Below are 26,036 nucleotides of genomic sequence, written 5' to 3'. Positions count from 1 at the left end.
ACTTGGGGTACAGGATAATGACACTTGTGGTACAGGATAGTGACACAGTGACACTTGAGGTAAAGGATAGTGACACTTGGGGTACAGGATAGTGACACGCTGACACTTGGGGTACAGGATAGTAACACACTGAAACTTGGGGTACAAGATAGTGACACTTGGGGTACAGGATAGTGACACTTGGGGTACAGGATAATGACACTTATGGTACAGGATAGTGACACAGTGACACTTGGGGTACAGGATAGTGACACGCTGACACTTGGGGTACATGATAGTGACACTTGGGGTACAGGATAGTGACACGCTGACACTTGGGGTACATGATAGTGACACTTGGGGTACAGGATAGTGAAACACTGACACTTGGGGTACAGGATAGTGACACTTCGGGTACAGGATAGTGACATGCTGATACTTGGGGTACATGATAGTGACACGCTGACACTTGGGGTACAGGATGACAGGCTGGCACTTGGGGTACATGATAGTGACACTTGGGGTACAAGATAATGACATTTGGGGTACAGGATAGTGACACGCTAAAACTTGGGGTACAGGATAATGACACTTGGGGTACAGGATAGTGACACTTGGGGTACAGGATAGTGACACAGTGACACTTGGGGTACAGGATAGTGACACTTGGGGTACAGGATAGTGACATGCTGACACTTGGGGTACAGGATAGGGACACTTGGGGTACAGGATAGTGACACGCTGACACTTGGGGTACATGATAGTGACATTCTGACACTTGGGGTACAGGATAGTGAACACTGACACTTGGGGTACAGGATAGTGACACTTCGGGTACAGGATAGTGACATGCTGATACTTGGGGTACAGGATAGTGACACGCTGACACTTGGGGTACATGATAGTGACACTTGGGGTACAGGATAGTGACACGCTGACACTTGGGGTACATGATAGTGACACTTGGGGTACAGGATAGTGACACTTGGGGTACAGCATAGTGACACGCTGACACTTGGGGTACAGGATAGTGACACGCTGACACTTGGGGTACATGATAGTGACACTTGGGGTACAGGATAGTGACACTTGGGGTACAGCATAGTGACACTTTGGATACATGATAGTGACACTTGGGGTACATGATAGTGACACGCTGACACTTGGGGTACAGGATAGTGACACGCTGACACTTGGGGTACAGGATAGTGACACTTGGGGTACATGATAGTGACACGTGGGGTACATGATAGTGACACGCTGACACTTGGGGTACATGATTGTGACACGCTGACACTTGGGGTACATGATAGTGACACTTGGGGTACAGGATAGTGACATGCTGACACTTGGGGTACAGGATAGGGACACTTGGGGTACAGGATAGTGACACGCTGACACTTGGGGTACATGATAGTGACATTCTGACACTTGGGGTACAGGATAGTGAACACTGACACTTGGGGTACAGGATAGTGACACTTCGGGTACAGGATAGTGACATGCTGATACTTGGGGTACAGGATAGTGACACGCTGACACTTGGGGTACATGATAGTGACACTTGGGGTAGAGGATAGTGACACGCTGACACTTGGGGTACATGATAGTGACACTTGGGGTACAGGATAGTGACACTTGGGGTACAGCATAGTGACACGCTGACACTTGGGGTACAGGATAGTGACACGCTGACACTTGGGGTACAGGATAGTGACACTTGGGGTACAGGATAGTGACACTTGGGGTACAGGATAGTGACACTTTGGATACATGATAGTGACACTTGGGGTACATGATAGTGACACGCTGACACTTGGGGTACAGGATAGTGACACGCTGACACTTGGGGTACAGGATAGTGACACGCTGACACTTGGGGTACAGGATAGTGACATGCTGACACTTGGGGTACAGGATAGTGACACTTGGGGTACATGATAGTGACACGTGGGGTACATGATAGTGACACGCTGACACTTGGGGTACATGATTGTGACACGCTGACACTTGGGGTACATGATAGTGACACTTGGGGTACAGGATAGTGACACTTGGGGTACAGGATAGTGACACGCTGACACTTGGGGTACATGATAGTGACACTTGGGGTACAGGATAGTGACATGCTGACACTTGGGGTACAGGATAGTGACACTTCGGGTACAGGATAGTGACATGCTGATACTTGGGGTACATGATAGTGACACGCTGACACTTGGGGTACAGGATGACAGGCTGGCACTTGGTGTACACGATAGTGACACTTGGGGTACAAGATAATGACATTTGGGGTACAGGATAGTGACACTTGGGGTACAGGATAGTGACACGCTGACACTTGGGGTACATGATAGTGACACGCTAAAACTTGGGGTACAGGATAATGACACTTGGGGTACAGGATAGTGACACTTGGGGTACAGGATAGTGACACAGTGACACTTGGGGTACAGGATAGTGACACTTGGGGTACAGGATAGTGACATGCTGACACTTGGGGTACAGGATAGGGACACTTGGGGTACAGGATAGTGACACGCTGACACTTGGGGTACATGATAGTGACACTTGGGGTACAGGATAGTGACATTCTGACACTTGGGGTACAGGATAGTGAAACACTGACACTTGGGGTACAGGATAGTGACACTTCGGGTACAGGATAGTGACATGCTGATACTTGGGGTACAGGATGGTGACATGCTGACACTTGGGGTACATGATAGTGACACTTGGGGTACAGGATAGTGACACGCTGACACTTGGGGTACAGGATAGTGACACGCTGACACTTGGGGTACAGGATAGTGACACTTGGGGTACAGGATAGTGACACTTGGGGTACAGCATAGTGACACTTTGGATACATGATAGTGACACTTGGGGTACATGATAGTGACACGCTGACACTTGGGGTACAGGATAGTGACACTTGGGGTACAGGATAGTGACACTTGGGGTACATGATAGTGACACGTGGGGTACATGATAGTGACACGCTGACACTTGGGGTACAGGATAGTGACACGTTGACACTTGGGGTACAGGATAGTGACACGCTGACACTTGGGGTACATGATAGTGACACGCTGACACTTGTGCCTGGATTCTGGGCATCACTGTGGTTTCAGCGCCTGTATGGACCCCAGACAATGTGACTCCTTTAACAGTTCTAACTGACACATTATTAAAGGGGTTCTCAAATATTAGATAAACATTATTACTCAGTTGTGGTATTGTAGCTCAACACTAATAGAACTAAGTTATATTACCACAAACAACCTGAAGACAGGGGTGGTGTTGTCTGAAGAAGAAAGAAACAGTTTCTAATCCTGGATAACTCCATAACATGTAATTACCTGAAGGCTGTACAGAGGAGCCCTATATGAAGTCAGGGGGACACGCTGTACATGAGATCTCACTACTGAGAGGAAATGGTTAAATGCAGCCGGTTACAACACTCGAGAAATGATGGCGCCATACGTTATGGGGAACAATGGTCGATGATTAGTCGATGATATGGGGCATGGAGCTAAATAAAGCAGCAGTGATCCCAGCATAGACCAACAGGCACAATGACTCCTCAGGGATTCTGTAATGTGACAAAGTGTAACGACCATAAACACAGAAAGGAACAACCCGATTATAGAGACACAGAAAGGTGAATCCTCTATAATTCCCTGGATTTCTGTGCTGATCACTAACACATTGTGGTGTAATGATTCTGTACACATCTACAAACACAATGGGAGACAGGATCCAAATCTCACAGCCAATCACAGCACAGCTTTCACTTTACCAGAGAAAAAGGGATTAAAATGTTAGGATGGTACATAGGAGCAGTATTAGGAGCAGTATTATAGTAGTTATATTCCTGTATATAGAAGCAGTATTATAGTAGTTATATTCTTGTATATAGGGGGCAGTATTATAGTAGTTATATTCCTGTATATAGGAGCAGTATTATAGTAGGTATATTCCTGTATATAGGAGCAGTATTATAGTAGTTATGCGGTTCAGGGAAGAAACAGAGTGCTGCACCTCACACCTATGGCTGATACTAGTGCCGCTAGGCTAAATAAAAAACACATCAGAATTTTGTGTATGAATTGATCAAGCCATACTGCCCCATGTACCTCGTGCCGGTATCTGATACACATGGGTCCCTACACTAAGTCCACACCGTGCCAGTCAGTGGCCACCAACCCCGCAGGCGTGCACAGTCAGGGAACGGGGGCCATGGGACGGCCCTGCGACCCCCATGCCACAGGACCAGACCCAAAAACACCACACCAGAACCCGGCCAGCACCGCCGGCGGAGAAGGTCGCCCCCAAGCAGCACAAGTCTGGATAAGGTATTGCGCTCACCATAGCTGCAGCAAACAGAATGGGAAAAAAACAGGAGGGATTAAAACCATGTGCACTCAGGTGTCTCCTGCTAATTGCGGTCATGTGGGTCTCACCAGGAGGAGTGCAATACACGGAGAAAAGAGAGAAACAAAATGCGGTTCAGGGAAGAAACAGAGTGCTGCACCTCACACCTATGGCTGATACTAGTAGTTATATTCTTGTATATAGGAGGCAGTATTATAGTAGTTATATTCCTGTATATAGGGAGCAGTATTATAGTAGTTATATCCCTGTATATAGGAGCAGTATTATAGTAGTTATATTCCTGTATATAGGAGCAGTATTATAGTAGTTATATCCCTGTATATAGGAGCAGTATTATAGTAGTTATATTCCTGTATATAGGAGCAGTATTACAGTAGTTATATTCCTGTATATAGGAGCAGTATTATAGTAGTTATATTCCTGTATATAGGAGCAGTATTATAGTAGTTATATTCCTGTATATAGGAGCAGTATTATAGTAGTTATATTCCTGTATATAGGGAGCAGTATTATAGTAGTTATATTCCTGTATATAGGAGCAGTATTATAGTAGTTATATTCCTGAATATAGGAGCAGTATTATAGTAGTTATATCCCTGTATATAGGAGCAGTATTATAGTAGTTATATTCCTGTATATAGGAGCCGTATTATAGTAGTTATATTCCTGTATATAGGAGCAGTATTATAGTAGTTATATTCTTGTATATAGGAGCAGTATTATAGTAGTTATATTCCTGTATATAGGAGCAGTATTATAGTAGTTACATTCCTGTATATAGGGGCAGTATTATAGTAGTTATATTCTTGTATATAGGGGTAGTATTATAGTAGTTATATTCCTGTATATAGGAGCAGTATTATAGTAGTTATATTCCTGTATATAGGAGCAGTATTATAGTAGTTATATTCCTGAATATAGGGGGCAGTATTATAGTAGTTATATCCCTGTATATAGGAGCAGTATTATAGTAGTTATATTCTTGTATATAGGAGCAGTATTATAGTACTTATATTCTTGTATATAGGAGCAGTATTATAGTAGTTATATCCCTGTATATAGGAGCAGTATTATAGTAGTTATATCCCTGTACATAGGAGCAGTAATATAGTAGTTATATTCCTGAATATAGGAGCAGTATTATAGTAGTTATATTCCTGTATATAGGAGCAGTATTATAGTAGTTATATTCCTGTATATTGGAGCAGTATTATAGTAGTTATATTCCTGTATATAGGAGCAGTATTATAGTAGTTATATCCCTGTACATAGGAGCAGTAATATAGTAGTTATATTCCTGAATATAGGAGCAGTATTATAGTAGTTATATTCCTGTATATAGGAGCAGTATTATAGTAGTTATATCCCTGTACATAGGAGCAGTAATATAGTAGTTATATTCCTGAATATAGGAGCAGTATTATAGTAGTTATATTCCTGTATATAGAAGCAGTATTATAGTAGTTATATCCCTGTATATAGGAGCAGTATTATAGTAGTTATATTCCTTTATATAGGAGCAGTATTATAGCAGTTATATTCCTGTATATAGCGGGCAGTATTATAGTAGTTATATTCTTGTATACAGGGAGCAATATTATAGTAGTTATATTCCTGTAGGGGGCAGTATTATAGTAGTATATTCCTGTATATAGGAGCAGTATTATAGTAGTTATATTCCTGTATATAGGAGCAGTATTATAGTAGTTATATTCCTGTATATAGGAGCAGTATTATAGTAGTATATTCCTGTATATAGGAGCAGTATTATAGTAGTTATATTCCTGTATATAGGAGCAGTATTATAGTAGTTATATTCTTGTATATAGGGGCAGTAATATAGTATATAGTATAATATAGTCAATTAATGTTGAGTTTTTGGTGGGGTTTCTCTGTTATTCAACAAGTGACACTTGTTTCCGGCATCTTCTTCTGTAATAGTTTAAATAGTTTCTCTCAATCTCTAGCTGTGTGACCACACTGCAGTGATGTAAAGTCTAGAGAACGTAGGAAGTATTGCTCAGTTATTTTTCTAACATTCTGTAGAACGTTTGCATACCTCTCCTTTTAACCTGCAAATGTCCCCCATTAGAGTTGCAGGAGGCATGAAGTTACCCCATCCGGCCCTAAATATTACTGATACTCTAAAGGGTCTAGTACTACAAGAGTTAATTATAGAAAAGTCTCCAGGTACAATGTGCTGCTGTGCCTTTGTATCTAAGCCTACTACGTGTGATACTGTCTGCAGATTTATCAAAACCTAATGTTAAAATCTACTGGCCAGTTTAAAAAGTGATCACTGTGCTGTTTATTTCAGGTCATATACTGTCGTAGATTATATTTTTTTACATTGACTTACAGCGCCCCCTTTCTTACGAACAACGACGGCAGGTAAACAGTATTGCAGTGACAATATATTCATTGTGCGGTCATTCTTACTGACATGGTGCGGTTGGAGCCCACAGCTTTATAAGAGGTTAATAAACAATCACCCCCAGCAGAACTTGGTTGTAAAAAAATGCCTTTCATTTCTACATAAAATATCGGTTTTCTACTGTACATAAAATTCTATTTTCTAGTTACTGTCACTGCTAGTGAGTGATAGATACAATTGTATCCAGTGTAGACAATGCTCTGTGAGCTGTACAGCATGGACTCCAGACTGATACATTGTACATAGCTAGTCCTGCTCTCAGCTGTATCCAGTGTAGACAATGCTCTGTGAGCTCTACAGCCTGGACTCCAGACTGATACCTTGTACATAGCTAGTCCTGCTCTCAGCTGTATCCAGTGTAGACAATGCTCTGTGAGCTCAGACTGATACATTGTACATAGCTAGTCCTGCTCTCAGCTGTATCCAGTGTAGACAATGCTCTGTGAGCTCCAGACTGATACATTGTACATAGCTAGTCCTGCTCCCAGCTGTATCCAGTGTAGACAATGCTCTGTGAGCTCCAGACTGATACATTGTATATAGCTAGCCCTGCTCTCAGCTGTATCCAGTGTAGACAATGCTCTGTGAGCTCTACAGCCTGGACTCCAGACTGATACATTGTACATAGCTAGTCCTGCTCTCAGCTGTATCCAGTGTAGACAATGTTCTGTGAGCTCCAGACTGATACATTGTACATAGCTAGTCCTGCTCTCAGCTGTATCCAGTGTAGACAATGCTCTGTGAGCTCCAGATTGATACATTGTACATAGCTAGTCCTGCTCTCAGCTGTATCCAGTGTAGACAATGCTCTGTGAGCTCCAAACTGATACATTGTACATAGCTAGTCCTGCTCTCAGCTGTATCCAGTGTAGACAATGCTGTGAGCTCTACAGCCTGGACTCCAGACTGATACATTGTACATAGCTAGTCCTGCTCTCAGCTGTATCCAGTGTAGACAATGCTCTGTGAGCTCCAGACTGATACATTGTACATAGCTAGTCCTGCTCTCAGCTGTATCCAGTGTAGACAATGCTCTGTGAGCTCCAGACTGATAAATTGTACATAGCTAGTCCTTCTCTCAGCTGTATCCAGTGTAGACAATGCTCTGTGAGCTCCAGACTGATACATTGTACATAGCTAGTCCTGCTCTCAGCTGTATCCAGTGTAGACAATGCTCTGTGAGCTCCAGACTGATACATTGTACATAGCTAGTCCTGCTCTCAGCTGTATCCAGTGTAGACAATGCTCTGTGAGCTCCAGACTGATACATTGTACATAGCTAGTCCTGCTCTCAGCTGTATCCAGAGTAGACAATGCTCTGTGAGCTCTACAGCCTGGACTCCAGACTGATACATTGTACATAGCTAGTCCTGCTCTCAGCTGTATCCAGTGTAGACAATGCTCTGTGTGCTCCAGACTGATACATTGTACATAGCTAGTCCTGCTCCCAGCTGTATCCAGTGTAGACAATGCTCTGTGAGCTCCAGACTGATACATTGTACATAGCTAGTCCTGCTCTCAGCTGTATCCAGTGTAGACAATGCTCTGTGAGCTCCAGACTGATACATTGTACATAGCTAGTCCTGCTCTCAGCTGTATCAAGTGTAGACAATGCTCTGTGAGCTCCAGACTGATACATTGTACATAGCTAGTCCTGCTCTCAGCTGTATCCAGTGTAGACAATGGTCTGTGAGCTCCAGACTGATACATTGTACATAGCTAGTCCTGCTCTCAGCTGTATCCAGTGTAGACAATGCTCTGTGAGCTCCAGACTGATACATTGTACATAGCTAGTCTTGCTCTCAGCTGTATCCAGTGTAGACAATGCTCTGTGAGCTACAGTCTGATGCATTGTACATAGCTAGTCCTGCTCTCAGCTGTATCCAGAGTAGACAATGCTCTGTGAGCTAAAACCTTCAGCAGCTGCCCAAATCTCTCAAGCAGTTTGCTACAATGTGTCGGTCCAAATGACAAAAGATTACATTGGCTGTACACAGGTTTAGCGACACTCCAGGATCTGGATACAGTATACCGGATTTGCCGCCTTTGACTGTAGGGATAAATAGTTGTATTTCGTCACGTCAAGCAGACATTTTGACAATGATAAAAAATGGGAACGAGACGTCATAAATCCAGGAAAACGGACACATTCAGTCAGTTTTATTGTTACTGTATCTTATATTAAGTGATGGTGATATATTGTCAGGATCTTCCACATACTGAAGACCAGAATGTATATGAATTATTGCTGTATACTAACTCCTGGCCACCGGTCACCACCCCCGTCAGCAATGAGAGGGTTAATACTCACTCACTGACTCTGCACATTATAATGGTGGAGTTCTGTAAGTTCCCCCCCTGGGAGGAGGGATGTAATAATGGAAGTATAATCCCCAGCAGGTAATAACTTCCTGCAGCATGCAGGGGGCCATCTCCCAGCCTCCAGGTAACATAATAACAGGCTGGACTGATCTATGGAGCAGGATGCGGCCTGTGCTCTGGGTGTTTTTCCATAGACGGCCTTTATTGCTGTCTCAGGGTGTGTTAGGAGGCAGGGTGCGGAATGAAACACAGGATCCTGCCAATCCCTTCAAGGAACGTGGGCCAAACAGCCGACACCCCCAACCACTGCGCTCTCCAGAAAGGCGGGGAACTCGTATAATGTCACCTTATAATTTACTGCAAGATTCCCTATAATATCCATTACTGACGCTTATCACCTGAACCCTGTAATAATAAAAGGGCCGCCCTGCTAGCCCTGGTGTACTATACTATATACATGTGTATACCTCCCTGCTAGCCATGATGGTGTACTATACTATATACATGTATATATACCTCCCTGCTAGCCCTGCTGTACTATACTATATACATGTATATATACCTCCCTGCTAGCCCTGGTGTACTATACTATATACATGTATATACCTCCCTGCTAGCCCTGGTTTACTATACTATATACATGTATATACCTCCCTGCTATCCCTGGTGTACTATACTGTATACATGTATATACCTCCCTGCTATCCCTGGTGTACTATACTGTATACATGTATATACCTCCCTGCTAGCCCTGGTGTACTACACTATATACATATATATACCTCCCTCCCTGCTATCCCTGGTGTACTATACTGTATACATGTATATACCTCCCTGCTAGCCCTGGTGTACTATACTATATACATGTATATACCTCCCTGCTAGCCATATACCTCCCTGCTAGCCCTGGTGTACTATACTATATACATGTATATATACCTCCCTGCTAGCCCTGGTGTACTATACTATGTACATGTATATATACCTCCCTGCTATGCCTGGTATACTAATATACAGGTGGTCCTCGACTTACGACGTTGATCCGTTCTTGCGCGGCGTCGTAAACCGAATTTCGACGTAAGTCGGATCATACATTCATACAGTACTGTACCATAATACCAGTACTGTGCTGTAAACACTTAGCCTATCCTAACACTTACTGTATGCTAACACAGTACCCTACATAAGTATCAATAAACACATAGGTACATCAGGTGGCATCAGCAGAGTCTGGCTTAGGTTTGGGAGCCATAATGCAGGGCGTTATAGCAGCCAGGAGACTCGTTTTTCTCAGTCTGGAACCTGTCACTGTATAGTATAGTACAGTACTGTATTCTTCCGCCACTGCACGTACTCGACTTACGACGGAACCGCGTTGGTCGGAACAAGGCGTCGGAACCATGAAACGTCGTAACTCGAGACCGTCGTAACCCGAGGACCACCTGTATATATATATATATATATATATATATATATATATATATATATATATATATCCCTGCTGGGCCTGGTATACTATACAATATACATATATCCCTGATAGCGCTGGTGTATTATATAATGCACTATACAGTGCTCCTATTTACTATACAATGTAGTGTACTCTTTTTACTTCCTTGCTATATTATATTATCCAGTATACAGCCCCTCTATATACCTTCCTGCTATATTATATTATCCAGTATACAGCCCCTCTATATACCTCCCTGCTATATTATATAATCCAGTATACAGCCCCTCTATATACCTCCCTGCTATATTATATAATCCAATATACAGCCCCTCTATATACCTCCCTGCTATATTATATAATCCAGTATACAGCCCCTCTATATACCTCCCTGCTATATTATATAATCCAGTATACAGCCCCTCTATATACCTCCCTGCTATATTATATAATCCAGTATACAGCCCCTCTATATACCTTCTTGCTATATTATATTATCCAGTATACAGCCCCTCTATATACCTCCCTGCTATATTATATAATCCAATATACAGCCCCTCTATATACCTCCCTGCTATATTATATAATCCAGTATACAGCCCCTCTATATACCTCCCTGCTATATTATATTATCCAGTATACAGCCCCTCTATATACCTCCCTGCTATATTATATAATCCAGTATACAGCCCCTCTATATACCTCCCTGCTATATTATATTATCCAGTATACAGCCCCTCTATATACCTCCCTGCTATATTATAGAGTGTCACCTCCCCTCCCCTGGGGATCCCGGCTCCTGGGCACTCGCTCTACAATTCCGATAAAATCTCAGAAATGAGCCCAGATCCTGAATCAGCTGCCCGGAGTTCCTGCCATTGTTAATGGAGCAGAGATCTGTATTTATCAGAGCAGTCGGCTCCAACCTTCACCGCGAGCTGCGACCACAATCCCGGGAAATGCTGCGGAGGCTGCAGATTGGATTTCAACCAATTGGTGCTGATTCTTACAATGTATTAGGGGGTGGGGGCACACTAATACTCACTGGGGACACACTAATACTGGGGGCACAACACTAATACTCACTGGGGCACAACACTAATACTCACTGGGGGCACACTAATACTCACTAAGAGAACACTAATACTCACTGGGGACACACTAATACTGGGGGCACAACACTAATACTCACTGGGGACACACTAATACTGGGGGCACAACACTAATACTCACTGGGGCACAACACTAATACTCACTGGGGGCACACTAATACTCACTAAGAGCACACTAATACTCACTGGGGACACACTAATACTGGGGGCACAACACTAATACTCACTGGGGACACAACACTAATACTCACTGGGGGCACACTAATACTCACTAGGAGCACACTAATACTGGGGGCACACTAATACTCACTGGGGAGGACACACTAATACTGGGGGCACAACACTAATACTCACTGGGGGCACACTAATACTCACTGGGGGGCACACCACTCATACTGACTGGGGGCACACTAATACTTACTGGCGGGCACACCACTAATACTCGCTGGGGCACACTAATACTCACTGGGGGGCACACCACTAATACTCACTGGGGGCACACTAATACTCACTGAGGGGCACACCACTAAAACTAGCTGGGGGGCACACTAATACTTACTGGGAGCACAGTAATACTGACTGGGGGCATACTAATACTCACTGGGGGGCACACTACTAATACTCACTGGGGGGCACACCACTCATACTGACTGGGGGCACGCTAATACTTACTGGCGGGCACACCACTAATACTCACTGGGGGGCACACCACTAATACTCACTGAGGGGCACACCACTAAAACTAGCTGGGGGGCACACTAATACTTACTGGGAGCACAGTAATACTGACTGGGGGCATACTAATACTCACTGGGGGGCACACCACTAACACTCAAAGGGGAGCACACTAATACTCACTGGGGGGCACTAATACTTACTGGCGGGCACACCACTAATACTCGCTGGGGCACACTAATACTCACTGGGGGGCACACCACTAATACTCACTGGGGGCACACTAATACTCACTGAGGGGCACACCACTAAAACTAGCTGGGGGGCACACTAATACTTACTGGGAGCACAGTAATACTGACTGGGGGCATACTAATACTCACTGGGGGGCACACCACTAATACTCACTGGGGGCACTAATACTCACTGGGGGCACACCACTAATACTGACTGGGGGCACACCAATACTCGCTGAGGGGCACACCAATACTCGCTGAGGGGCACACCAATACTCGCTGAGGGGCACACCAATACTCGCTGAGGGGCACACTAATACTCGGTGCAGGGGGCTCACTAATACTTGCTGGGGGGCTCACTAATACTCATTAGGAGCACATTAATACTGGCTGGGGGCACACTAAGACTTGCTGAGGAGGCACACTAATACTCGCTGCGGCACACCAATGCTTATTGGGGGTACGTTATTAATTGCTGGGGGAACACTAATACTCTCTGGGGGCACCCTAATACTCACTGGGGGAACACTATTACTAGCTGGGGGCACACATTTACTCACTGAGGCGCACTAATACTCACTGGGGACACAATAATACCCGCTGGGGGGCACACTGTTACTTACTGGGGGGCACACTATTAATTGCTGGGGGGGGGGGCACACTATTAGTCCCTATGGGCACACTAATACTCCCCAGGGGGAACACTAATGCTCACTAGAGTGTTTTGGATTCAGTTTCTATTAGTTGTCAATGGGAAATGTGTAATGCTCAACTTCTCCTTTGGGGATGCTGCAGGTAACTGAACTCTTGCTGGCGGTTCTGCAAATTACACCTGGTCACTTAAGGGCTTAGCAGCAGGAAGTGGTGTATTCTCTCCAGTCTGACACAGTGCTCTCTGCTGCCACCTCTGTCCATGTCAGGAAATGTCCAGAGCAGCAGGAAATCCCCATAGGAAACCTCTCCTGCTCTGGACAGTTCCTGACATGGACAGAGGTGGCAGCAGAGAGCACTGTGTCAGACTGGAAAGAATACACCACTTCCTGGAGGACATACAGCAGCTGATAAGTACTGGAAGACTGGAGATTTTTAAATAGAAGTAAATTACAAATCTCTGGCACTTTCTGGCAACGCCTTAAGAAAGGGAACACAGTACAGGTAATGTTTTACCTCCAGTGGACCAATTCAATAAGGAACTAAAGGGGGGTGCGCTGTGTAGGGAAAACTGCCCCAGCATCATACATCATGTCCCCTAAATTGTCACAGTCTCCTATCTCTGGGTCGACCACTGATCATAAAGTGGCGTCATATCCTAGCAATATGTTACTACTTTATGGGATGGGAACCCCCTTGAAACAGCAGTAAAATGCCCCTTTCTCATATCTGTCAGTACAGACTGAACCGAGGATTATAACACAATAGATCCCTCTTCCCCCCGACCTTAGCGAGGAATGTAGAATTTCCACAGAAACATCCACAAACAAACGTGAATACGAGAAGCCTGAGTACACATCCTATAGAGAGAGAACGGCCATCACGTCACTGGGCCCTGAGTAATGACACTTCTTATTGTCCCCAATAAACATGTCTAAGGGCCCTATTCCACGGGACGATTATTGTTCAGATTATCGTTAAGTCGTTCAAATCGAATCGATAATCGTACGGTTGAATAGCAGTTAATGATTAACGACCGAACGAGAAATCGTTGATCGTTTAATAAGACCTGGACCTATTTTTATCGTTGCTCGTTTGCAAATCGTTCGCATTGAAGTGACGCAGTGACAAACGCAATAGCGACGACAAGACGACCGCAAGAACGATCATAAGTAACAATTATCGTTCCATGTATATGGGTGAAAGATTTCAGGTCTTTTGCAATAGCGATCGTTTGGATCGATTATCGTTAACGATTATGCGAACGAAAATCGTCCTGTGGAATAGGGCCCTTACATGGCTCCCCGTCCTTTAGATGTCCTCTCACTATCTGAACCTGAAAAAGCTGGGTGAGGAGCTATATGTCTGCTCCAGGTTCCTGAATGTTAAATCTACCAAGATATACAGACACATCTCCAACTCCAGTGACAAGCAGTGTATACAGCTGACAGACAGGTTGTATACATTGTCCTGAACACTAATCTGCTTATACTCTCCCCCATATCATTACATGGATGTGCAGGTTTACCTTCAGGTCAAAAGCAGAGTGATAATTCCTTAAATCATTACTGTCACTTAGAGATAAGTGAACCCTAATGTGCCTTTACAAAGAGCCAAAGCCATTATTGAAGCCAAAGCTAGGAATAGATTTCATAAGAGGACAAATCTCAGTTTTTCCTTTATGACCTGTTCTCTCTCTATAGTCTGTTCCTGGCTTTGGTTTCAATAATGTGTCAGATAAATCTGTCTGTGTAAAGGCACCCCAAGTGTGTGGCATTTGATTACCAGTGGCTGCAGGAGTTGGATAAAACTCTAGGGCATGGGTCTCCAAACTGCGGCCCTCCAGCTGCTGCAAAACCACATTTCCCATCATTCCTGGACAGCTAAAGCTTTGGATTTGACTGTCCAGGCATGATGGGAAATGTAGTATAGCAACAGCTGGAGGGCCGAAGGTTCCCCATCCCTGCTCTAGGGAGTCCTGAAAAACATGGATACAGCCATAGGCCTTGGCTGTATCTATTTCCAGGCTGCCTTAAGGCCCTATTACACGGGCCAACATGAGGAGCGACCTGTCAGGTCAGTGCTCGCTTGTTCCTTGTTTCCTGCTCGCTGTCAGCGCTATTACACGTTACACGCACCAACAGCGAGTGGATAAGAAGGGGGGGGGGGTCCATAGGAGAGAGTGGCAGTCTGCTGCAGCCGCTCCGATTACACAAAGCGATGGCCGACAGACCGTCACTAGCAGCTTTGTTCTCTTTCAACATATTGAAAGACAACGATCAGACGACATTGTGATTATAAGCCAAATACTGACAAAAATCTGTAGGTGTAACAGGGCCTTTAGGGTTGCATCCAACTTCTTCAGCTGCCGGAAATCAAATACAAAGCGTTCGGGTTTGGATGAATACAAGATTTACTCATCTCTAATAGTCAGGAGAAGTGCGAGGCTGTGGCTTTTACTGCCCAGCTTGCCGCTGATTGGTCAGACAGGCTTCATAGACTTAGGGCCCTTTTACACGGAAAGATTATTTGACAGATTATCTGCCGAAGATTTGAAGCCAAAGCCAGGAATGGACTATAAACAGAGATCAGGTAATAAAGGAAAGCCTGAGATTTCTCCTCTTTTAAAATCCACTCCTGGTTTTGGCTTCAAATCTTTGGCCGATAATCTGTCAGATAATCTTTCCGTGTAAAAGGGCCCTTACAATAGTCAGATGAACCTGCTAGCTGGAGAGTGATGTGTAGTGTTGCCAAACTGGGATCGGCAATGTTCTCTGTAACCAAACGCTTGGCTTATGGCTGTATCCATGTTCTCCAGGACTCCCTAGGGCGGCATCAAACTGCAGAGTCAAATGCCGAACGTTCCTCTTCAGAGAATATTGTCGAACATTCCGGTCTGAAGGACATTGCTGAAGCCCAAAGAGTTTGGTAAATCCGCTCAACACTAGTGATACATTTTCTCCCGGCTTTATCGTATAATCTGTGGGGATGTCAACACCTAGACTTCAACTGGTTATGTCTAAACTTTTTTTAATACCCTACCCCCCACAAATTTTAAATCAACTGGTCCTAATTCCAGAGATTTGTAATTTACTTCTATTAAAAAATCTCCAGTCTTCCAATACTTATCAGCCGCTGTATGTCCTGCAGGAAGTGGTGCATTCTCTCCAGTCTGACACAGTGCTCTCTGCTGCCACCTCTGTCCATGTCAGGAACTGTCCAGAACAGCAGCAAATCCCTGTAGAAAATCTCTCCTGCTCTCCAGACTGGTAGAATACACCACTTCCTACAGGACATAAAGCAGCTGATAAGTACTGGAAGACTTGAAATGTTTTAAGAGAAGTAAATTATAAATCTCTGGCACTTGCTGGAACCCCCTTTAATAACCTCTGTAACAGGGTCACCCAGCTTTTCAGGAGACTAATAAAGGCCCTATTACACCATAAAATGTCTGACTATTATTATTTTACTGATTTTTTTTTTTTTACCAAAGTCAGGGATGGATTTGAAAAGAGGAGAAATCTCAGTCTTTCCTTTACGACCTGTTTTCTGTTTATAGTCCGTTCCTGGCTTTGGCTGAAAAAAATGTGTCAGATAATCTGTCAGACATCTTTTAGTGTAATAGGGCTCTGGGCTAGCTCCTTGGCACCCTTATGGTGCGTTTACACACACAGATTATCTGACAGATTTTGGAAGCCAAAGCCAGGAATGGATTTTAAAAGAGGAGAAATCTCAGTCTTTCCTTTATAACCTGTTCTCTTCTTATAGTCTGTTCCTGCCTTTGGCTTCAATAATCTGTCAGATAAATCTGTCAGTGTAAACGCACCACTACACATTATTACATGGTTGTGAAATATAGTTATCTCAAGACAGTTACATATGGCTTAGCCAGGAGATAAGCGATCAGTATCTGAGCTGTGGGGGTCTGATCGCTGGGACCCCACTAGTTATGGGAATAGGGCTTTCTTGATCTATGCATGCTCGACCATCATTCTTTTTGCAAAAAAAAAAAAAGATTTGCAACTTTTCAGTATCTTTGCAAAAAAAAAAAAAAAAAAGCACGCATTGTGCAAAAACGTAGTGACTTTTTACGTCAGTGAAACGATAAGTGATATATGTGTATATACTGTATGAGCATTGTACTTTTAGCTATGATTACCCTGTAAGCGTCATGGCCGGGCGTCTAATGGGACGATATCTGTCATTCGTCCTGCTCCTTGAGATTACAGCAAGGCATTTACTCAGCGTAGATTACACACAATGCCGTTTCCTTCCTGGGCTGTATCGCTGCCTGCTATGTGTTAATGTGGCGTCTGATGAAGCTGGCGAATCGCGGCAGGTGTTTGGGGGGTAATTAGGTAACAAGTGAGGAGACAACTAATCCTTAATGATCAGACGTGATAATCGCTTAGCTATAGGCGTAACAAGGGAAACGGAGGGAGTGGTGAGCTCAGTGTTATCAGGAGTGCAAGCTCCCGGGCCAAGAATATTCTGAATAATTTCTGATATAACTGGCTGTATAGCGAAGTTCTTAAAGGGGTAGTTCACCCAAAAAATTGGGTACCAGAAAGTGACAGAGATTTTTAATTTACTTCTATTGAAAAATCTCAAGTATTGCAATACTTATCAGCTGCTGTATATCCTGCAGGAAGTGGTGTATTCTCTCCAGTCTGACATAGTGCTCTCTGCTGCCTCCTCTGTCCATGTCAGGAACTGTCCAGAGCAGCAGCAAATCCTCATAGAAAACCTCTCCTGCTCTGGACAGTTCCTGACATGGACAGAGGTGGCAGCAGAGGGCACTGTGTCAGACCGCAGAGAATACACCACTTCCTGCAGGACATACAGCAGCTGATAAGTACTGGAAGCCTGGAGATTTTTTAATAGAAGAAAATTACAGATCTTTGGCACTTTCTGGTACCATTCAATTTGAAAGGAAAAATATATTTTGGTTAACTACCGCTTTAAAGGGATGTTAAATGTATCACCTAGAATAGTTTTTACTAATTGAATCCGAATATTTGAAAATTTTCTTTTTTTTCTAATCTGTTTCTGATTGTAATTATATTTTTGTACATTATTATGGGGTTGGCCATCTTGCCAGAGCTGCTTTTATCAGCATTCAGTGACATGCTTTATAGACATAGACACAATGAATATCTCAAAACTCTATTCTTTGCATGGAACATGTTTGTGAGCATGCTCTGTGACCTCTGCGACCTGTGCTAAGGTCATTCCACAGGGAGGGGGGAGGCTGAGAGACTTATCTATTTTCTATCTGGTGTAATACTGTACAGATCGCTTTCCAGCAGCCTCCTCCTTATCGTTACAGACAGAACAGGAAGTCTCTACTTAGTTTTAGTCCTAGTGGTAAGAATGGAAACTGCAAGATTTTAGCATTATTTTATACTTTAGCTAAATTGAAAAAAAAAATCCCTAAAAATTCTTATAAATTATGTTTAAAGGGATTATCCAGGATTTAAAAAAAATAATAAAAGAAAACACACAGCAACTTCTTTGCAAAAACAGGATCCCCGGGATCTGTGTGATATTATAATTCGGTTCTATATACTTCAACAGAACTGATATGCAACACCATACGCAAACTGAGAACAGGAGTGGCACTTAGTAGAAGTATACACGCCCCCCCCAGGGTATATAAACTGGCTGCCATCTTTGAATAAAAGAGATCCACTTTAACCATCAATGTGTCAGGGTGTTTGATTCTCAGTGCGCACTATAAACTTATAACTTGTAATTTGGAGCAGACAGTCTATACAACAGCACTCTTGAGGTGCATCCATAACATGTCTAACCTCTAAGTGTGACTGGCGCTCAGTCTTCCCATACAGGCATTACGATGTATCTGTAAACTGTTCAGTATTAATATGCCCCACAGCTGCCAAGATAGCTGCCATTCAGGAGACTCAACCATGAAAACACTGCACCACGTGCCACAGCAAATCTTTCAACATCAACTTCTTATAAACCTCAAAAAAATTCTGCGTTCTCAGCCCTTAGCTCACAACGCCAGCAAATCGACAATGTCCTCCCCAAACTAGGGTCTTCAGTAATGCTAATACAACCGTGCCAAGCCCTGTGCCCCTACAATACAGCACACTGCTCTCCTCCATGGATCTCTACTCCATAGGGAGAAGCAGCCAATCAGAAGCCATCCTCATATAACTGAGCCAATCAGGAGTCAGAGATCCGCCCTAGAGGAGTCAGGCAGAAATGATAGAGGTTTGTTGTGTTCTGGATGGGGAGAGACAGTAGGGGCCATTGTGAATCAACAATATTGGGCCCCACAAAGCTCCATCACTGTTGCACCAACCCACCAGTCCCTGTGAACCATGGACAACCCTCCCAGGCCCATAGGTGAAGTCATTATTATATACAGCTGCAGAGGTTTCACATATGATATGTCAGGTCCTAGGACAATGTCAGGAATCCAGGAGTGTCTCACTGTATCTAGGATCTTGTCATGGTACGAGATTCTGGACCCTCGTGTTACCTCTCAGGATATGTACCAGACCCCAGTGTTATAAGGATTCACTTACATGTCACTGTCATCCTGCATATTATTAGCAATGTGTGAATATACACTATATATTATTAACACCTATACTGTAACTCATCTGCCAATATGAAACTATGTAACTTTAAGTCACGGAAAAAAAAAAAAATCACTGAGGTTGAGAAATATCAATATGCAAAAAGAAATAAAAAAATAGGATACTAAAACTTTGCACAAAAAAAAGGAATAAGTATATAAAGTAATAAGATAAAAATAATATGAAATATGTAAATAGAACAAAATATAACATTATAGCACACAATATTATAATATAGAAAAATATAAATGTATAATACAATATAATGTATAAAAATTAATGTAAAAGAAAGTACATAAAAATATATAAAACATAAACACATATAAAAACACATCAAATAAAAATATAAATATATAATAAAACGTAATATATAAAAATTAATGTAAAAGAAAGTATATAAAAATATATATTAAAAAAACCTGAGAAAATAATAGGTATAAATAAATTGCAGCTTAACCCAAATAATCCCCAGTTATTACACGTCTCGGATTTGTCATCTTCTGTGAAGTTTCTGGTAGTTATTATAATTATGCTCCCGGCTTTCCCAGACTCCAGAATTTCCAGTCTGTTTAGTTATCCTGCGTCCCCTCCCCCAAACTAATATCATTGTATAGCTATATCTATATACAGCACAGGGGTCTACATCAGCAGCCCCCTCCCCTGTCATGGCGGCCATACTGGTTGTCACTCAGCTTTCCCAGAGGCAGATATAGGCAGGGGTCATACTCTTTTGCTGGTAGAGTGAGATCCCAATAGAAAGTTTAGTTTAGGAATAGCATAGCCTACCCATGGTGGTGGTCCCATATCTACTAGTCACTGGGTTCCATCCGTTTCACAAACTTTTATTTTTCAGGACTCATAATCTGAACACAACTTCTAGCAGAGGACGACTGGTGTGATGATATACAGGACGTGAGAGCGGCTGCAGACCCCTGCCCAGTCCAGTGCCCCCCACCCTATTCTCTTCTGTACACAGCTGGCAGGACACCCCTAGGGGGTATAACGCAGGAAATCAGGGCGATAAAATGGGGGCAAAGTCCAAATTTAAACAATTTCCAAAAATAACAGAGCACAACAAGAAAGTTGGGAGCAGCGAGCTGGAAGCCATGGACATCAGCTCCACCTGCTGCACGTGACACAGATGTTACATGGCAGACAATGGGGGACAACTGACTCTACTATTCACTCTGCTATAGTCTAGTCAACTATAGACCAGGGATGGCATTTGTGAATGGGATTGTGAGTTTTATTGTGTGTTCAATGCTTTGGTGTGACCCCGGCCTCATACACCTGCGCTGCCACCCCGGGCATGTTCTGCACCCAATGCCAGCAGGGTAAACAACTGATGCACAGGACTTAAAGGGCCAGTACCCCTCCATCCTTCAGCTCAGTGTTCCCAAATCTGTTCCAAAACTATAACTCCCAGCATCCCCTGTCAGAGTATGTTGGGAGTTGTAGTTTCTCAATGGTTGGAGATCTACAAGTTGGGAAATATTGCTAACTTTTAGCAGTGCTGGAGTTGATGGCCGACGCTAATGATGGTGCCCACCTGTCCTACAGCCAGTCGCTTCCTTGCAGGAGAAAAGGAAATATTCAAACCTTTAATAGGCCTATCCCTTCCCTGAAATGGCTGATAACAGAGAACAACAGACTGTATTCACCCCTTCCTAACCTGAATTGGTTGATAACAGAGAACAATAGACTGTATTCACCTCTTCCACAGTGTTGCCTCTTCCTAACCTGAAATGGCTGATGACAGTGAACAATAGACTGTATTCTATAATACAAAGTGAGAACAGGCAGTGCAGGTGTAGTACCCCTTTAAATGATGACTGAGCTCAGTCTGGCCAACATGCCCCCAATACACCTGTGGACCCTCAGCAGTGTCAGCACCAATGGTGACTGCAGATCAGTGGTGGAGGGTCGGCAGAGGACTGGGCACACTGACAGCAGCAGCAGCAGACACCATGCCCAGTCCTGCAGCTATACACCTGCACAATGCAGCAGCCAGTGCACAGGCATAGGGGTGGTGGGGGTGGGCAGGCAGGCAATGCTCTGCAGCCCCTTATCCTGATCATCACATGCAAACAACTGCAGCAGAATAAGACAGCAATGCTCTGCAGAGCCCTGTACCCAGCCTCCTGCATTGTGCTCTGCAGCAGTGTCCCCGGGCACAGCGGGCACCGGCAGGGGGAAGGGCACTTACCTTTAGCAGACATGGTGGCTGGATGGATGGTGCACACACCGCCGGGATCCCCAGCTCTGGAGGGAGGGTCTGCCCAGCCTGTCTCCTCCTGTGTGCCTGCCTAATGTGTCACCGAGCCGGGAGGAGGAGGAGGAGGCCTGGAGGAGGAGGAGGAGGACTGGAGGGATACACGCTCCACGGGATGAGATACACTGCCAGGGGGATGTGCCCACTACAGCTGTCACTCATCCCCCCAGACACACAGACATGTATCTAATCTATAGGGTGTATCACCACACCAGGGGATGTGTCCACTACGGCTGTCACTTATCCCCCCAGACACACAGACATGTATCTAATCTATAGGGTGTATCACCACACCGGGGATATGTGCCCACTGCGGCTGTCACTCATCCCCCCAGACACACAGACATGTATCTAATCTATAGGGTGTATCACCACACCGGGGATATGTGCCCACAACAGCTGTCACTTATCCCCCCAGCACAGAGACATGTATCTAATCTATAGGGTGTATCACCACACCAGGGGATGTGTCCACTACGGCTGCCACTCATCCCCCCAGACACACAGACATGTATCTAATCTATAGGGTGTATCACCACACCAGGGGGATGTGCCCACTGCAGCTGTCACTTATCCCCCCAGACACACAGACATGTATCTAATCTATAGGGTGTATCACCACACCAGGGGATGTGCCCACTACAGCTGTCACTTATCCCCCCAGACACACAGACATGTATCTAATCTATAGGGTGTATCACCACACCAGGGGATGTGTCCACTACGGCTGTCACTTATCCCCCCAGACACACAGACATGTATCTAATCTATAGGGTGTATCACCACACCGGGGATATGTGCCCACTACAGCTGTCACTTATCCCCCCAGCACAGAGACATGTATCTAATCTATAGGATGTATCGCCACACCAGGGGGATGTGCCCACTGCAGCTGTCACTTATCCCCCCAGACACACAGACATGTATCTAATCTATAGGGTGTATCACCACACCGGGGGATGTGTCCACTACGGCTGTCACTTATCCCCCCAGACACACAGACATGTATCTAATCTATAGGGTGTATCACCACACCAGGGGATGTGTCCACTACGGCTGTCACTTATCCCCCCAGACATGTATCTAATCTATAGGGTGTATCGCCACACCAGGGGGATGTGCCCACTGCAGCTGTCACTTATCCCCCCAGCACAGAGACATGTATCTAATCTATAGGATGTATCACCACACCAGGGGGATGTGCCCACTACGGCTGCCACTTATCCCCCCAGACACACAGACATGTATCTAATCTATAGGGTGTATCACCACACCAGGGGGATGTGCCCACTGCAGCTGTCACTTATCCCCCCAGACACACAGACATGTATCTAATCTATAGGGTGTATCACCACACCGGGGATATGTGCCCACTGCGGCTGTCACTCATCCCCCCAGACACACAGACATGTATCTAATCTATAGGGTGTATCACCACACCAGGGGATGTGCCCACTACAGCTGTCGCTCATCCCCCCCAGCCACACACATGTATCTAATCTATAGGGTGTATCACCACACCGGGGGTATGTGCTAACTACAGCTGTCACTCATCCCCCAGCATAGAGACATGTATCTAATCTATAGGATGTATCACCACACCGGGGGTATGTGCCCACTACAGCTGTCACTCATCCCCCGGGCCCAGAGACATGTATCTAATCTAAAGGGTGTATCACCACACCAGGGGTATGTACTCACTACAGCTGTCACTCATCCCCCAGCCACAGAGACATGTATCTAATCTATAAGGTGTATCACCACACCAGGGGTATGTGCTCACTACACCTGTCACTCATCCCCCGGGCCAGGCACATGTATCTAATCTATAGGGTGTATCACCACACCGGGGGTATGTGCCCTTTACAGCTGTCACTGTTACAGCCACTGTCTGGGCAAAATTACCATCACATCACCGGGGAGGCTGCTCCTGAGTGACGGGATTACAGCCCCTGTCTGGGCATGATTACCATCACCGTGTAAGATACTCCTGAGTGACAGGGTTACAGCCACTGTCTAGGCACGATTACCATTACATCACGCGACAATTCTGAAAATAATTGACAATAATTGTCGGTTTGTGAGAAAGATGGTCGTCATTACAACTTTAGGCTGTCACCCAGCTCTCCCAGTCTCCTGAATGACGTGTGATGCTACCCAGGAAATATTGCAGCCCTTCTACTGCTAGATGAGGGGTGAGCAATGGGCGTCCTCAAGTGGAGAAAGCAGAGAAGTAGATCTGTCCATAATTGCTACATGTAACTGGGGAACTGCTGCCCCCTACAGACAGGGATGTTCTAGGGGGGAGGAGGAGAGAAGCTGCAGCAATGGTCTGGTGGGACAGAGGACTAAAGCTGCCGCAATGGTCTGGGGGCTAGAGGAGAGAAGCTGCAGCAATGGCCTAGGAGATAGAGGAGAGGAGCTGCAGCAATGGTCTGATGGGATAGAGGAGAGGAGCTGCAGCAATGGTCTGGTGAGATAGAGGAGAGAAGCTGCAGCAATGGCCTGGGAGATAGAGGAGAGGAGCTGCAGCAATGGTCTAGTGGGATAGAGGAGGGGAGCTGCAGCAATGGTCTGGGGGGGGGAGTAGAGGAGAGGAGCTGCAGCAATGGTCTGGGGGGGGGAGGAGAGGAGAGGAGCTGCAGCAATGGCCTGGGGGGGGGGGGGTAGAGGAGAGGAGCTGCAGCAATGGCCTGGGGGGGGGGGGGTAGAGGAGAGGAGCTGCAGCAATGGTGTGGGGGATAGAAGAGGAGAGCTGCAGAAATGACCTGGGGGGACAGAGAAGAGGAGCTACAAGACAGGGTCGCACCATTGTAGCTCCTCTCTGCTGTCTCTCTAGGCCATCAGAGCACCTCCTCTTCTCTATATCCCAGACTATTGTCTTCTACGTCCCTCCAGGCCATTGCTGCAGCTCCTCTCCTCTGCAGTACCACACCCAGGCCATTGCTGTAGCACTTCTCCTCTACCCCCCAGTCCATTGCTGCAACTCCTCTCATTTATGCCCCCAGGACATTGCTGTAGCTCTTCTGTATCTCCCACAGACCATTGCTGTAGCTCCTCTCCTCCATCCCCCCAGGCCATTGCTGTAGCCTCTCTCCTCTGTCTCCTCTATCCTTCAGACCATTGTTGCAGCTCCTCTCCTCTATCCCTGGAGGCCACTGCTGTAGCCTCTATCCCCCCCCCCCCCCCCCCGACCATTGCTGTAGCTCCTCTCCTCTATCCCCCCAGGCCATTGCTGTAGCCTCTCTCCTCTATCCTTCAGACCATTGTTGCAGCTCCTCTCCTCTATCCCTGGAGGCCATTGCTGTAGCCTCTCTCCTCTATCCCCCCCACCCAGACCATTGCTGTAGCTCCTCTCCCCTATCCTTCCCCCCAGGCCATTGCTGTAGCCTCTCTCCTCTATCCCCCAGACCATTGTTGCAGCTCCTCTCCTCTATCCCTGGAGGCCATTGCTGTAGCCTCTCTCCTCTATCCCCCCCACCCAGACCATTGCTGTAGCTCCTCTCCCCTATCCTTCCCCCCAGGCCATTGCTGTAGCCTCTCTCCTCTATCCCCCAGGCCATTGCTGCAGCTCCTCTCCTCTATCCCTGGAGGCCATTGCTGTAGCCTCTCTCCTCTATCCTTCAGACCATTGTTGCAGCTCCTCTCCTCTATCCCTGGAGGCCATTGCTGTAGCCTCTCTCCTCTATCCCCCAGACCATTGTTGCAGCTCCTCTCCTGTCCCCCTGGATCAGGGGTGTCAAACTCAGGCCCTACAGCTGTTGCAAAACTACAATTCCCATCATGCCTGGACAGCCAAATCCCATACTATGCCCATACACCTGCCCCCGCCCCTCCCCAGTACTGTCTCCAGTAACTCCTCCCCTTTGAGTCCCCATATGACTTATGCACCTCCT

General features: G+C 45.3%; 1 protein-coding gene across 1 annotated transcript in view; it reads right to left on the bottom strand.

Moving 5' to 3' along the window:
- Positions 1–22,175, bottom strand: part of ABLIM1 (actin binding LIM protein 1) — a 179,601-nt gene extending 157,426 nt beyond the window's left edge. Inside the window, exon 1 of the mRNA XM_069979728.1 lies at positions 22,075–22,175. Coding sequence (XP_069835829.1) covers positions 22,075–22,087 — 13 coding nt within the window. The 5' untranslated portion in view covers positions 22,088–22,175. The remainder of the gene's footprint in view (positions 1–22,074) is intronic.
- Between the last annotated feature and the right edge of the window lie 3,861 nt (positions 22,176–26,036).

Source organism: Dendropsophus ebraccatus, chromosome 8 (assembly GCF_027789765.1).
Source record: "Dendropsophus ebraccatus isolate aDenEbr1 chromosome 8, aDenEbr1.pat, whole genome shotgun sequence".
Lineage (NCBI taxonomy): Eukaryota > Metazoa > Chordata > Amphibia > Anura > Hylidae > Dendropsophus > Dendropsophus ebraccatus.
Note: the sequence above shows the minus strand (reverse complement) of the source record. Positions and strands in the feature narration are given on the sequence as shown.